Consider the following 14,734-nt stretch of genomic DNA (forward strand, 5'->3'; position numbering starts at 1 on the left):
GTCCTTTCTCTCTCCTGGTTTAAAAAGAGCTACTTATTTCCTATTCTACCTTTTTTCTTCCTGATAACTGTCATGTATTTTATTTTGCTGAGGCAAATTTCTATTTGTAAAATTTGCCACAATAAGAATCCCCTTGCATCTGAGGTGAGAGCTAGGTGCTCCTGGACTTTCTAGAAAAATATTTATGGTTTCGATAGCATAAAATTGTTGTTTGCATAATGGATTCTCCTTGACAGACTGCTTTCACATACATTACAGTTTTCAGTTCTTCAACAATATCTTATATTTTTCACATTCTTAGCCTTTCACAAAGGCACCTCGAAGTGCTTAATAAATGTGTGTGGCTTAATTATGGAGTTAGATATACACAATTTATTTTATAGCTAAGCAGACAGTCAGAAAAGTTAAATGATATGCTTGAGGTTACAGAGCTAGTTAAGGACAAATCCAGAACTAAAATCCTTAATTTGGTGACCCCAAGATACCTAAACATTTTTTATTTTCCCAAGATGATTATGTAAAACAAGTCACAAATCTATTTCACATTTGTTTTTTTCAATAAATATTTGTTAATGTTTGGTGTTTAATAATCGTTTTATCTGACTCCAACATATTATACAATTACAGTCCCATAAAGTCAGGGTAAGTATTCCTAGTTAAGCTATAGAGCTAATGAAATTGTAAGAATGTAAGAATATAATGAGTATGGTCTTGTATTCCTGTTCAGATTACCAAAATTATAGATTGCGAGATAAGTACAGTTCTTATTGTAATAAGTTGCTTCTAACTGGCTAATGCCAGCTTTGTTTTATTTTGTTATATTTTATGTGAGTGAAAAGAAAAATTCTTATTTATTCAGAAACTACTCATAGTTTTACTCATTGTGGAGTAAAATTGGTATTGCATTGAATAAACTTATTGACACAGATTTCACTTTTATTACCATCAAATGATTTATTCCAGTAGCTAATTATGTTTCTCATAGTAACTCTTAATGTGCCAACTGCCCATACTAACCATTCAAATGACCTCCATTTCTGTCATGTTCCATATGTAGTCATGTCTTCAATAGCATAATTTTTCACAGCACAAACTAGATAAATAACGATCAATAAGTTAGAAAGTACGTTTGCAGCTATAACAATCTTACTTGTAATGAAATTGAAATAGGGCAGTACTACTGCTGTTTGAAATAAGAGGAAATACAGATTTGTTCAAAGCATTTTATGATCCTTCACAAAGTCCCAGTGTTCTCCTAACCATATTGGTGAGAGAAATAGTGAGGGCAGAGATTCCTTTAAATAATTGTTCTCTCTCCCAAGGTTATAGCTCTGTATTATTCAACCAAAGATTTGAAATTCTGTTTTAAGTTAATAGGCCCTTATTGGTACACAGCTTTTTATTTTAGTTAATTTCAAAGATACAGTTTACTTAGGATGAAGTCAAAACACAAAAACATACTGTCTTTTTAAAAATTTCCTCTCAAATTATCAACCATTCACTTTAATGCATTTTTCACTTTCAGGGTATCCATTTGTTTCTTTTGCATAGATTTAATTACCTGACTAAATTAACCATCTTGTCATCTATTTTCTTAAATATATTAAAACAGTTCTTTTAAAGTTTGTGGCTAACTCTCATATCTAGATTTCCTATGGATATGTTTCTATCATCTGTTTTTTAGTTTGTTTCTTCTTCTATAGATTTTCATTTATTGGTCACATCTTCTTGCATGATAGGTAATTTTTGATCAAATGCTGGGCATTGTTTACAAAATAGTAAAGAGATGCTTTGAGGTTGTGGATAATGTTTTCTTCTTCCAAGAAGGAGTTACATTTTGCTAGGCAGTTCAGATGGAACAGATTACTTTAACACTGGGCAGGGCTAAGCTCATTCAGAGTTGAGCTTCAGCTCTTATAAAGTCTGGTATATTTCTGGTTAGCCCTAAACTCTTAGAATGTAGTCCTTCAGGAATTGCCTCTTAAGGCCTGGATATTTACTATGGGCCTTTTGCCTTAGTGGCCCTGAACTCTGTGTTTTCCTCTACTCCATGAGACTGCCTGAGTTCTGTTCAGATTTTCAGTCTCTAAATCTTGCTTATGAATTGTCATATGCCTTGAAGGGAATGTGGTGTTGGTTTCACCTCTGTGATTTCCTTTCTTTGGCATCTTGGCTTTTCAAGCCCTTGCTCTTTGATAGCTACCTGATGCCTTCAACAGATGGTTTCCGTATGCTATTTGTCTTTCCTGCTTGGTCTCAGTAGTAGAAATGGTCTTATACCCATTTGTCTGCCATAACCAGAAGTCCCATTCATTTTTGATAACAACCTCCAAATTTGTAAAATCTGACATTTATTGAGCTTTTCATATATGCTAGGCAGTGACCTATGTGCTTAAAATTTGTCTCATATAATTCTCACAGAAACCAAGAGGTCGTCACTTTTATCATTTACAGAGAATGAACCTGGAACGCCCAGAGAGGTTAAGTAACTTCCCCCAAATTATGAAACAAAGATTCATCCTAGGGAATATGACTCCAGAGCCCATAGGTCCAGCTGCTGTACCATGCTGCCTCCCTACAGACTTCCTTTTCAAGAAATGGCTGTGCTGTTTTATTCACTTTGATATCTTTGACAGTCTTTCCTGGTTAGTTATTGTTGTAGTATAACTCCACCACTTAAGAGCACAGGTAAGAATGGGTTGCCTTTCCACTGCATTTATCTTATTTTATTAATTTCTTTAAATGAAAAGAAGTTGTACATAAATAAAAGTAATAATAAAAACATGCATCCTTTCTTAGATAAATGGAATTTGGAAAAACCAAATTTCCATTTTCTGTTCTGTTAATAGGAATGACTAGGTGTCATCCTAGAACCCAGATTCTTTATATTATTTTAAGTTACCGTTGACTAGTGATGATTGTTTGCTTGATTACAATACAGACCAGAAATCCTTGGTCTGTTGATAATGTAACAAGGAAACTACCTGTTCACAAAAAAATATTATTCCAAAAATATTAAAGGTTTGAAAACAGATATCTTATAGTTCTTGATGCTGCCTATCCTAGTATACTATCATATTTTAGAAGCTGCATTTGCTCTGACTTGTTTCTTCATCTCTCTTCTCCTATTATATTTTGAATTTGTTACTTTCGATACAGACTCAGGAAGGATGTGATTCATTTTGTGTCTATTGTAAATTTGATTATTCTTTTTCACCAGTTCATGAGAGGTGCAAGAGTGATCATCAGTTTGAGACGTTACAATTAAAAAGAAAAGTCACATAATCCTTCTATATGGCCACAGGGGAAATCATAGAGAATACATATCCCACCTGAGAGTCAGCCTACTCTATCCATTTTCCTGGTTGAATACTTTACTATCTCCTTCAGCAGCAAATTTTAGAGGAGGTCTGTATAGAGGAACTTTATTGTTTATTAAGTAAAATTACTTTTTAATTTCTTCTGCCATTTAAGTATTTAATCCTAATGTTCCTTCGTGTAACATGTACTGTTTCTGTGAAAGAACGCATAGTGAATAAATTACCATTGCCTATTGGTTGTAGGTTTAACTGGTGCCCTAAATGCATTTTAAAAATTTCTTTGAAGACCATTTCTCTTATTTTAACTGTAATGACCCTTCATTCATGGTAATCATCCTGAAAGTATTAAAAGATGAACACTTGCTGAGCTTGTAAAATTTATAGAAAAAAATAATTCAAGGGAGTGAGAGAAAGCCAAAAAGAACTGAACAGTGAAACATTTGCCATTTACGTGTGAAGTGATTTGCCTTTATGGCTATTGCTGTATATGCGCGAATGTTTAACATGTTAATATAATGTATATGCATCCAAGAAACTATATATATAATTTAAATAAAATTTATTCAACAAATGTAAAATACAAGATTGAGGAAACCGAGATAAGATAAAATGCTGATTATAAACTCTCAAGAAATAATTCTGAGAAAAATGTAGACACAGATGATTTTATATCATAGCACTTCCCTGTATTTTAAATACGTAAAGTATAAAATTGTATCTGCATGGCTTTATTTAGGACCTAATTCATTTGCATTTTCACTTTTTCTTATTATTTCATGTATTAAAGCTCCCAGTATTTTAATTTCCTTTTACTTCACATCATGTAAGAAAACGACAGATTAAACCATTCTTCCTTTATAATGTTGTAAGTGAAAATAAATAAATAAATACAGTAGCAAGGACCAGTAACCTAGAAGAAATAATTGTAGAAACGGAAAGCTTGTTCTAATGCTGGCCCTGCCCCTAGCAGGTTATGTTGACCTTGGACAAGGTATTTGATCTTCCTGGGTACATTTTCTCCTTCCAAGCCCCACTTCCCTTTAAGCTCTGAGGTGACATGGAGAGGTTTGTTTTACACGGAGCTCCTGCCTGTATCAGGCCATATCTGGTTTCCCTGCTCTGAGGATTCCAGGATGAAAGAGCTAATTTGTCCCTGAGGCAAAAGGCCTTGTACTTTCCCTGTGTCTCCCCAAACCCAGGGTGCAGTTTCCTAATCTCATTCCTTTTCCCTTGGTGTTTTATTCCCAGCTCTGTTTAGGTACACCCTCATGTACATGCCTACTCTTATGTAGCTATTATCCCAGATAAAGTCCGCATTATGGTTTTGACTATCCTGATCCAAGTTGCACAGGCTCTTCAGGGAGCAGCTGCCTCACTGTGTTCTTTTATGTGATGCTCCAGCTCTAGTTTGTCAGTTCGGTACTGGGCAATCCTTAAATTAGAAGTCACACTGATGTGTGTTTGGCAGAAGTGTGTTTTTACAAAACAGATATATTGCCAACATTTAAATACTTGAAGGTTTCACATAAAAATATAGATTTGCATCTTTTCATGAGAAATCAGAAGCCCTGGAACACTTGGCTTACATTTCCACACAGCAGCAATTGGCTAGAAAACTTCCTCACGGTCTGCTCCCTCCAGTTTCTCCCTCACCAATTTCTTCTTTCCTACCCCAAGCCAGGACTAACTTATGCAGAGATGAAGTCTGAAACCCCTCTTTTAATACAGGAACTACTTTTACTTATCAACTTCATGCTGTTATCTCCTTCCAGGTTTTCCATGGGGTACGATTGTGGAGATGGGGGTAAGAGGGAAGTTAAGGTTGTATCTTTAACTGACGGCTCGCCTCTGCTTTCATGCCATCAAGTGCATCGCTCGCTATCTGGCGTATGAAAACAGTTCAGAAACTGAAAGCCAGAAAGGGATTAAGATATTGTGCAAAATGTTCACGATATTCAGGAAAGCAAATGAATGTTTATAATGTCAAATTTAACAGCCCTCCTATTCAAGTGTAGTTTTCAGAAAACTAAGCATTAATACTCAGGACTTTATGTGTTGCTTTGATAATAACAAAAGAGAGCCTGACTTCTTAAAATTGGATGCCCTACTGAGTAAGGAGAAGCCCGATCAGACGTTTAAGGGAGATGAGGTAGGAACTTAAGGGTTGAGTGAAGGTAAGAATGGTTAAAATTGTAAGCTTTGGGGTTTTTTTAAGGTATATACATTAAGCTGTTAGACACCACATTGCTCATCAGGGAGTGAACAAAACGAGTTTTGCGTAATTCTTCTCCAGTCGCGTTCTAATAGGCACATGGTTCATACTTGGGAGAACTGTACTCTGCAATCAAACCCTCGCTGAGATGCCGCGCAGCCTGTTAGATAGATAGCTGGGCCATAATGGAAACAAATGAATGTTTTGGCAAGGTTTGCAGGGCAGAACAGAGAGAAAAATAAAATTCTATTCCCTGCGACTCAAGCAGCATGCTGTTATCCCCCTGTTTTAGAGACAGGCGTTCACATTTTCGTTATCATGTCGGGCCCTTGTGTGCTGGAGAATGATACCACAGCACGGAAAAGAGAACAACTTTTGTCTTTGAATCTTTCTCTAAAAGCCAGCGTGGTCTGCGCTACCTTTACTGACTCCTGATAGCATTTGCTACCTTAATTTTGTCTATTTGTGATTCCAACTCTTTTCTGTCTCTATACTTCATTTGCTTCACTGTATCATTTACAGGAAAAAAATTATACTTACTTAAATAACAAACTTATCTGTGTCTTGTGAAATGGAAGGAAAATTAAAACACCTTAAAAAAAAGAATTTGTAAATGCTTATGTAAGCCAAAATGGAAGCATATTTTAACTGGTGTTAACGCTCCTTTTCTATATCTATCCTGCGGGATGAATGTAATTGTAAAACTCATTCTTAGAAATCTATGATTCATTACAAATCATACAGAGGCCGAGTGAAAATTTAGCTTTGCTTTAATCATAAAAAGGCAAGTATTAGAGGCATTGGAAAATAATGAAGCTACATTTTTTTAAAGCTTGTAGAATTCAGAGTTTGTATTATTTCAGATTAGCTTCCTGACATCCCCAGGGACTAACTTAGGAGACATTTTAAGGATGAATGTGAATTTGTAGAAAGGATCAAGAATAGCTTCCATAAGCAGAGTTTTCAGAGTTTTTGTACTTGGCCCTCATCCTTTGCCATTGCTTCTCTGCCTTGGGTACCTCTTATCCAGTACAGAGTCCTCTATAGACAGGGGACTGTGACACTGTGACAGACCCTTTCTTGTGCTAATTTTGCACACTGTTGGCTCTAATTCTAGATAGTTTATTTATATACGTAAACACACACACTTGCTTTGTTGACATTAGTCAAAAAATAGTTCATCTTAAACGTGGTTTTAGCAGTGCTCTTGATTCCGCTTACCGAACTGGGAAGCTGCCGTCAACCTGATTCAGCTGAACTGTCCGGGGAACCTGCAGCCGGGCCTGCCTTGCTCACAGAGAGCTCACACAGCCCAATTACTTGGCTGCAGTAAGTGAGTGGGTGGACGATCCTTATGCCGAACAACCCCACGCCTTTGAGGTTTTGAAGTAAAAAGATAACATCCAAGAAGGCAAAGTGAAAAAGATAGGACAATGTCAGGTGTAGAGAAGCAGACACGTTCCTGAGAGAAATTTAAGAGAAAGCCTGGACTTTGCCTCATTAATCTTTTACCAAATTAAGCATTTAATTCAATTGATGAAAGTGGTTTCTTTCTAAACCTGTTATGTAATTGTTTCGTAAAAGGCTTAGGTGGCTTCTAGGAAAATGTTGGGAATCAAAAGCTTCTTCTACGTTTTCATGTTAATATTTAATCAGGATAAAATACCAGAGTTTTAGAAATTCTATGCTTTTATTCATGAACTCTGTAAAATTCGAAAGAGAAACATCTGAAGCCAGTGGCATTGCCGTCATCCTTTTCCACTGCTTCCTGCCCTAGTCCCCTCCATCTCTGGACCATTCAGTACTGCTCTTCAGAGCTGTCTTTTCTGCACAAACAGAGAACACCATCCTCATAGCCAGCAATGGGAATGAAACCTGAAGGTGTGTAACACACTGGCCCTGATGAAAAGCTCAACTCCATTTTTCGTGCTACTAAGACCAAAAATCTTGGTGACACTGTTGACTCTCTTCTTTTTCTCACTCTCCTTAAATTCATGGCACATTCATCCAGAGTCATCTTCCTGTCACTCCAGCTCTTACGTTTATCATTTACCTAGTGTACTCCAAGCCACCCATCTCAGCTGCACATCTGTGATACCTTCTAACTAGTTTCTCTGCCTCCCTTTTCCCCCTGCAGTCCAGATTACACATCAGCCAGTGTGATCTTTTTCAGATATGAAGGAATGTCCTTTCTCTGTTCAAAACCCTCTAACCCTTCCCCATACAACTTGGAATAAAATCCAAAGTCATTGCCATGGCTTGCAGGGAATACATGCTGCCTGTGATCTTTTGCCACTGTGTCCCATCTCCTTTGACATTCTATTTACTCCTTCTGCTCCAGTGATAACCTTTTATTTCCTAAAAGATAGCAAAAGTAATTCAGACCAGGCCTTTGCATGTACTGGTCTCTCTACAGAGCTGTTTCCCAAATACCCATATGGCAAGTTCTCCTACTACAGAAAAGTCAACTTATCACAGAAACCTTCTGTGACTCCTTCTCTTAAAGAGGCCCCCATGCCTTGCTATCTCTTTCCCATGTTTTCATTTCCTCCTTGGCGCTTACCACCTCCTTGCATACTGTATTTTTATGTTCACTTGTCTTGATGTCAGTCTCAGCCCTCTAGAATGTAAGCTGTATGTGAGCAGAGGCTTTTTATTTTCTCCTGTAATTCCGGTGCCTACAGTAATACAGAGAAAATATTAAACTAATATCTGATAAATGAGTGAATGAATTCGCCCTTATAACTTTTTTGGATCATTATTAACAATTTACTTGTAGAAGCTTGGAGAAATCTTGATCATTCAATAGAATTAAATCATTGAATTTGAGGTTTGAAAGCATCCTTAAAGGTCATCTACTGTCTTCCTAGAGGTTTGGCCAATTTATGATAGGATTATTTTAAGTGAAAGAAAACTCTCTACATTGTTAGGTTACCCATTTTGATTTTGCATGGATTTACCTTAAGTTAAATGAATATAAATCTGGGTAAATTATATACAATTGGCCTTCATTTTTGGAATCCAGAGGAAAAAGAATAAACTAGAAAATAAAAAGATATAGAAGAGTGAAAAAAAAAAAAGATGCTGAAAACGAATCTCTTCTATTGGAACTTTCCAATATTTCAAATTTAATTGTACCTAAAGAGATATTTATCTGATTCCCAGAAACCTAGGGTGAAGAATGCTACTTCATTTTATATAGAGACACCCAGAGAAGTTTGTATTGGCTATTAGAGCTTTAGTAGAGCATACATTGGTTAGTATTGCTGTGTAACAAATCACCCCAAACTTTAGTGGCCTAAAGCAACTTCATTTCTTTTTTCTCAGAAATAAGAGAGATGGATCAGCTTTGTGGTTCTACTGATCTGGGTTGGACTCTGCTGATCTCTCTGGGCTCACTCATGTGTCAGCTGTTAGCTAGTGGATTGGCTAGGGGCTAGTTGTTCAAGGATGACCTCTGCTAGAAAGAAAACATTCCTGCATGTGTCTCTCATAGACCTTCAGCAGATCTTCAGCAGGGTACACGCTCATGGCAGTGGCAGAGGTGCCAGAAAGGAGGTGGAAATGTGCAAGCACTTTTTCAAGCCTTGCTTCTGCTTCAAGTTTGCTGTTGTCTTCTTTTGCCATATTACTGAGGCAGAGGCAGAGTGGCAGAGGACCACCAAGTGCGAAGGCAGAGTATGGATAAAAAGAGGCTGTGGGCTGAGGCCATGAGTGCAGTTAGTCTACCACAGGCCAGAAGCACAGAAGGAGAGGGACTTCCTAGGTGGCACAGTGGTTAAGAATCCACCTACCAATGCAGGGGACATGGGTTTGAGCCCTGGTTCGGAACGATCACATATGCCGCAGAGCAACTAAGCCGGCAAGCCACAGCTGTTGAGCCCATGTGCTGCAAGTACTGAAGCTCACATGCCTAGAGTCCATGCTCTGCAACAAGAGAAGCCACCACAATGAGGAGCACGCACACCACAATGAGGAGTAGTCCCTGCTTGCCGCAACTAGAGAAAGCCCCTGTGCAGCAACAAAGACCCAATGCAGCCAATAAATAAATAAATAAATAAGATACATTAAAAAAAAAAGCATAGGAGGGAGAGTTTGACTTAGAGATAAGGTATAAAGGAAGGGAGTGAAAAGAAGGAAGGAGATGGAGAAAACAAAATAAAAATGAAAGATGGCTAGATAAGGGAAGAGATAAAAAAAGAGAGATAGAAGAGATGAAGTAGATAATGTGAAGAGAAGGGAAACTAGGATGTCTGCAGGTCCAAGACATGTGACCTGGAAAACAAGCTCTCATATGAAAATGTAATATTCATAACAATATAATAGCATTTTCTAACAGATAACAATATAAACTCAAGTTCTACTTTGAGTATGGGAAAGAAGTACAATTAATTACCACAGAATTATCTGGCAAAATATTTCATACCTTGCAAAGGAAAACTGCAGTGATAATTTTGTAAGAATGAAAGCAAGTAACAAATGCAGTAGCAAAGCTTTCATACTTAGTCCTAAGCAGACATCTGTTAATCATGCTGTTTAAAAATTATGACCTTGTCTTATTAGGATATTCAAAATATAACTTGAATTAGAAATTTTTTCTTTGACTTTCTATCCCTTTGTCTTTTCTTCTTTCACTGTAAGTCTGTTTTAAATATAAATTCACTTATCTTAGCACTCTTCAACATGGAGTATAAAACTGGGTAATAATACAGTGTATACTAAGAAAAGAGATTACATATACTTATACTGAGTATGGCTTAGCACTTACTAAATAAATTATATCAGAGTTTCATTTAGTAAATGAACTTTTAGGGACAAAAAGCTTGGTTTGATTTTGTTTGTTTCTGTTGTCCAAATATCAGAATACTTCTTAATGCTGGTTAAGAACTGGACACACTGATATAAAATTGGCAATACTACAACATTGTTCAAGAGAGGACTGATTAGTACGCAAAGGGAAAATGTCATCTTCAATTTACTTGTTTTGAGATTATTCCACAAATGTCAGAAACATTAAAATTTCCTCTTAGTTGGTCAGTTTCAACAAATAACACTTTTTACAATTTCGTGATGTCAGGGCCAAAAATAAGCAGTACAGTCCTTATTACATCTTCTCTCCAAATTATTTTCCTTCTTTTTTATTCCTATGCTGTTTATTATGGTTTATACAACCATGTCTGATTTAATATGTTCTTTAATGAATTACCCACAGAAGGCCCACAATCTGCTTATTCTACTTAAAGATTTGTTCATGCATTTATCCTTCCTTTTTGTTTCTTGTCCCTTTATTTATTGAAGTTGTTTTCATTCCCATTTTTATTTATATAAAACTGGTAGTAAAGATAGTAATCACATCTGCAATGATTCTTTTCTAAATCTAGAAAAAATGGCTCCAAAAGTTTGTCTCATTTACAATTGTTGTATCATGTTTCATATATTCTCAGTGTGTCCTAAGTTTTAAAAACTGTACACATTGTAAATGTCTATAATATTCAAATTTTGGCTCTATTCAGGTTTAAATTTAGGAAATATGACGTTAAACTGACCCACAATAATTCTTAAGTTTTCCGTATGAGTTTTAACTAGAGTAGTGAAGTTTGACACCCATTAACAAACAATTGCCAAATTTCACTACATACTAATCAACACTGATACTGTTAAATATATGTTCAGGAGCGCACTTACTGTCTTTCTCTAGATTTTGTGTCTATAAGACCACTAGTAAACAAGGAGTTTTAAAACTATGGAAATGAATATATAATAGAGTCTTTGGGGGAAAACAAATGGTACAAAAAGAATCTCTATTTTGGAGGTGATAGCCAGCACTGTGTGTATTCAGAGCGTGCCTATGTGTGTGATAAGTTCTCAGCGTTTGGCATCAGTCAGATTCTCCAAGAATCTGTTACTTTCATCATCAAGTAGCCCCATCTGTAGGACCAGGAACTCTCCTGTCATTTTAACCCATCGAATAGCACTAAACAGATGTTATTTTTAGGTATCGTATGTCTTTCTTCTCTACAATTTCCTGCTCTCTCTGTTCCTTCATCTCCATTATCTAATTTTATCCATTAAACAAGATGATCACATTCCCCACCCCTACCCTTGAAAGAAATTCAAATCTAACTCATAGCAATCTGCTTTTTCTTTTCCAGATTCCTGTCTTGGTCACACAGATAAGTTCGACCAATCACCCAGTGAAAGTGGGGCTGTCAGATGCATTTGTCGTTGTCCACAGGATCCAACAGATTCCCAGTATGTAGAAGAAGGGTAATGGCAGAGTCGGAACCTGCTGCGGGGGTACACTTAAAGGAGACTGATCTAGGGCAGATGTGACTCTTTGAACAATCAAATCACGTAACTCATTGCTGCTTGTTAATTATATTGTTTGGCTTATAAGTCTTATTGGCATTTGCTATCTCTCTGTTAGTGTTGAACTGATAATGTAGGTGAAGTGAAATCAAATAGCCCAGCCAAGAGAGTCTGGATTCTTTGGAATAGTTGTCTTAGTTCCGCAGATATATTTCTTTTAATAATAGGAAGAAGAACATAAAAGAGTGACAGATTATTTGACCAATAGGTATATGACTTTATTTCACTTAAATACATTTATCAGCAAAAGAACAGCTTTGTACCATTTTATGCTTAACATGTTTGTATAAAACTGGGAGTCTAAAGGAAGATTTTTAAAAAGTATAAATTGAGGTTTAAAAAATCTGGATGGAGCCATACTTACAACACGATGTATTTTTTGCTTGTTTGTTTAAGTCATTTTTGCCTATCTAGTCTAGTTTATATTTGTAGAATAAAAATATATATGTTACTTTGGGAAGCTGTTTATCATATTAGAAATCCAAAACGTAACTGCAGTTTGTAGTAGTTCTGAGCATGTAAATAGCCATCTTTTGAAAGCTTCTGTTTTTTAAAACCCCCTTCTATTTCAAGAATAGCCCTAAGGGATGCCTGGGTGTACCAAAGGTGATTGTTTGTGTCCTAGATGTGCTTATGTAAACAAGAGGTTATAATACAATACATCTCAAGATTAGATCATTCCTTTCCCTTTTGCTCAAAGTTCTTGTTTCCCTTTTATTTCATTATAGTGGTAGACTTAATTTATCACATGCATATGCTGTTTGGTCTAATTCTGTTTAATTATGTCATCTCTCAAATATAGAAAGTAAATGGAGTGGAAATTAGACTTTTCAGAGCAGTGGATTGGCTGGAAACATTATAGGGGTTATCTTACAATTATGGTTTAGAATGACATTCATATGTGGCACTTTTGCTTGGTGAAGACCATGAATCTTCTATGGCTATTCTCCTTGTTAGCTAAGAATTTGTGGGAGGTAATATTCCAGCCAACTGTTAAATCAAGGCAGATTTTCCAGAAACAAACCTGTACTGTGAACAAAGCGGAGATATATGTGTAGGCAACATAAAGACATCCTGACAGAACTCTTAAACAAGAGGCTGAGCCCTGGCAGAGGCCAAGTTGACTTCTGTGTGAGGAGGAACATTCTCACATTCTTCCTTCCAGAGGAGTTCAGTCAAGCATGACCTGAGTCAATTATTGCACAAGTAAAAAATCGCTAGTTTTAGTATATTTGTGGCTTCTTTCACCCCAGAAAGAATTTATTTGCAGCTTCCTGAGAAGGCATCTTGGTCCACATTGATGTTCTGATACATTATTGTTTAATATATTGTTTTACAAAAGAATTTTTTTTACAAATGTATTTTAATACTCAAGTATTGCGTCAGAACTGAGACATGATAAAATTGTACTCAGACTTCAGAGTCCCAAAATGCAATTTTGCGTCCCTTGTGACATTGTAACAGGGTGACCATTGTTTTGGAAGGGAAAACATCCTTCTCAAATATAAATTTCATTGAATAAATTACAAAGTTAATATGAATTTTGAGAACAGATTATGTGTGAAGTTTGGGACTCGGCATTCATCTGAAGAAAGTCCTCAAGCTTTGAGTTCAGGGAGGAGCTTCTCTCAGGCAGATTCTGTGCTAGAGTGATATTTACATTTCCTGTTACCCTCACTGTCATCCTGAGAAAATTTGCCAGGAAGGACCAGAAGTCCTCAGTTTCTAATCCACTCATCCTTATCATTCGATGGTATCATATTTCAGCAAGAACATTGGAATTGATGTATTCTACTTAAAAATCATTGGGGGGACAGAAAAATTTTAATCTCCTTAAAAATCTGTTCCCACATTTATAAAGTGTAACAGTGTCTGTTACAGGAGGTTCTGTATAAGAGGAAAGATATGGTTGCATGGTCACATTGTATTCTCAGCTGGGGGGAAAAAAAGCATACTTATTTACTCCAGAGATTAGTCTAACCCAAGAATATCATAATACAAGTTATACAAGTATTATTTTTTTCCTGAGAAATCAAATGATTCCAAAAGCTCAGATTACTTCTTTGTACAATTAGAATTTAGATAAATATTTAAGTCCTTTTCAAGATTCTGTTCGCTTATTTAACAGCCTTCATTATTAGGAGTCATCCTCATAGGGAATTTAAGTCTTTCACCTCTGTTACCCCTTTTTCTTCTCCTGAGTGAATTTAGGGAAAAGCTGATCATTATCCTAAGTAATGGGTGGTTTTTTCTTCTGTATTCCACGGTGCATTATTACATAGGAACTTGTTCTCCTAAGATCAATTTTCTGTTCTTTTAATCATTTTGGTTACATGGGTTATAAGACCTAGATCCTTGCCTTAATCTAGCCATGACAACATGGGAAAGTGAGCTACCACCTTGAGAATAATTTTTCCCAGTGGACCCCAATTACTGTACCATTCTTATCAGATCTGGTGAAGGTTTGGTAAAGCATTCACAAAGCTGTAAGGCGAATTGCATTTGTTTATTATGAAGATTCCACCCCCCCCCCCATCATAACATCAGCAACAAAAAAAAAGTTGTTTTCCAGTTTTTAAAAGGCTTCCAAATAATAAATGTTTTCCATGTAACTTTCAGGCATAGTATATTAAAATAGCCTTTACCTTTCAAAAAAGATTAGGTGATCTGATAGTTTAAAATATCAAAGGAAATTCAGGCATTGTTAGTAAATTAGTAAATAGTTCTGAGCTTACAAGAGAAATTCCTTTGCTACCTCAAAAAAATGAAAAATGTCTACAGTGAAGTTAACCCTTATATTAAAAAAAAAAAGAAAAACTAGTTAAAATCCAGA

At 36.1% G+C, this 14,734-nt stretch overlaps 1 protein-coding gene across 1 annotated transcript in view; it reads left to right on the plus strand.

The window, feature by feature from the left end:
* PLXDC2 (plexin domain containing 2) overlaps positions 1-14,734 on the plus strand; it is a 400,818-nt gene that overhangs the window by 279,762 nt on the left and 106,322 nt on the right. The window contains exon 7 of the mRNA XM_057731187.1: positions 11,685-11,784. Within this exon, the coding sequence (XP_057587170.1) occupies positions 11,685-11,784 (100 nt within the window). The remainder of the gene's footprint in view (positions 1-11,684; positions 11,785-14,734) is intronic.

This window comes from Hippopotamus amphibius, chromosome 4, assembly GCF_030028045.1.
Source record: "Hippopotamus amphibius kiboko isolate mHipAmp2 chromosome 4, mHipAmp2.hap2, whole genome shotgun sequence".
In the NCBI taxonomy this organism is placed as follows: Eukaryota; Metazoa; Chordata; class Mammalia; order Artiodactyla; family Hippopotamidae; genus Hippopotamus; species Hippopotamus amphibius.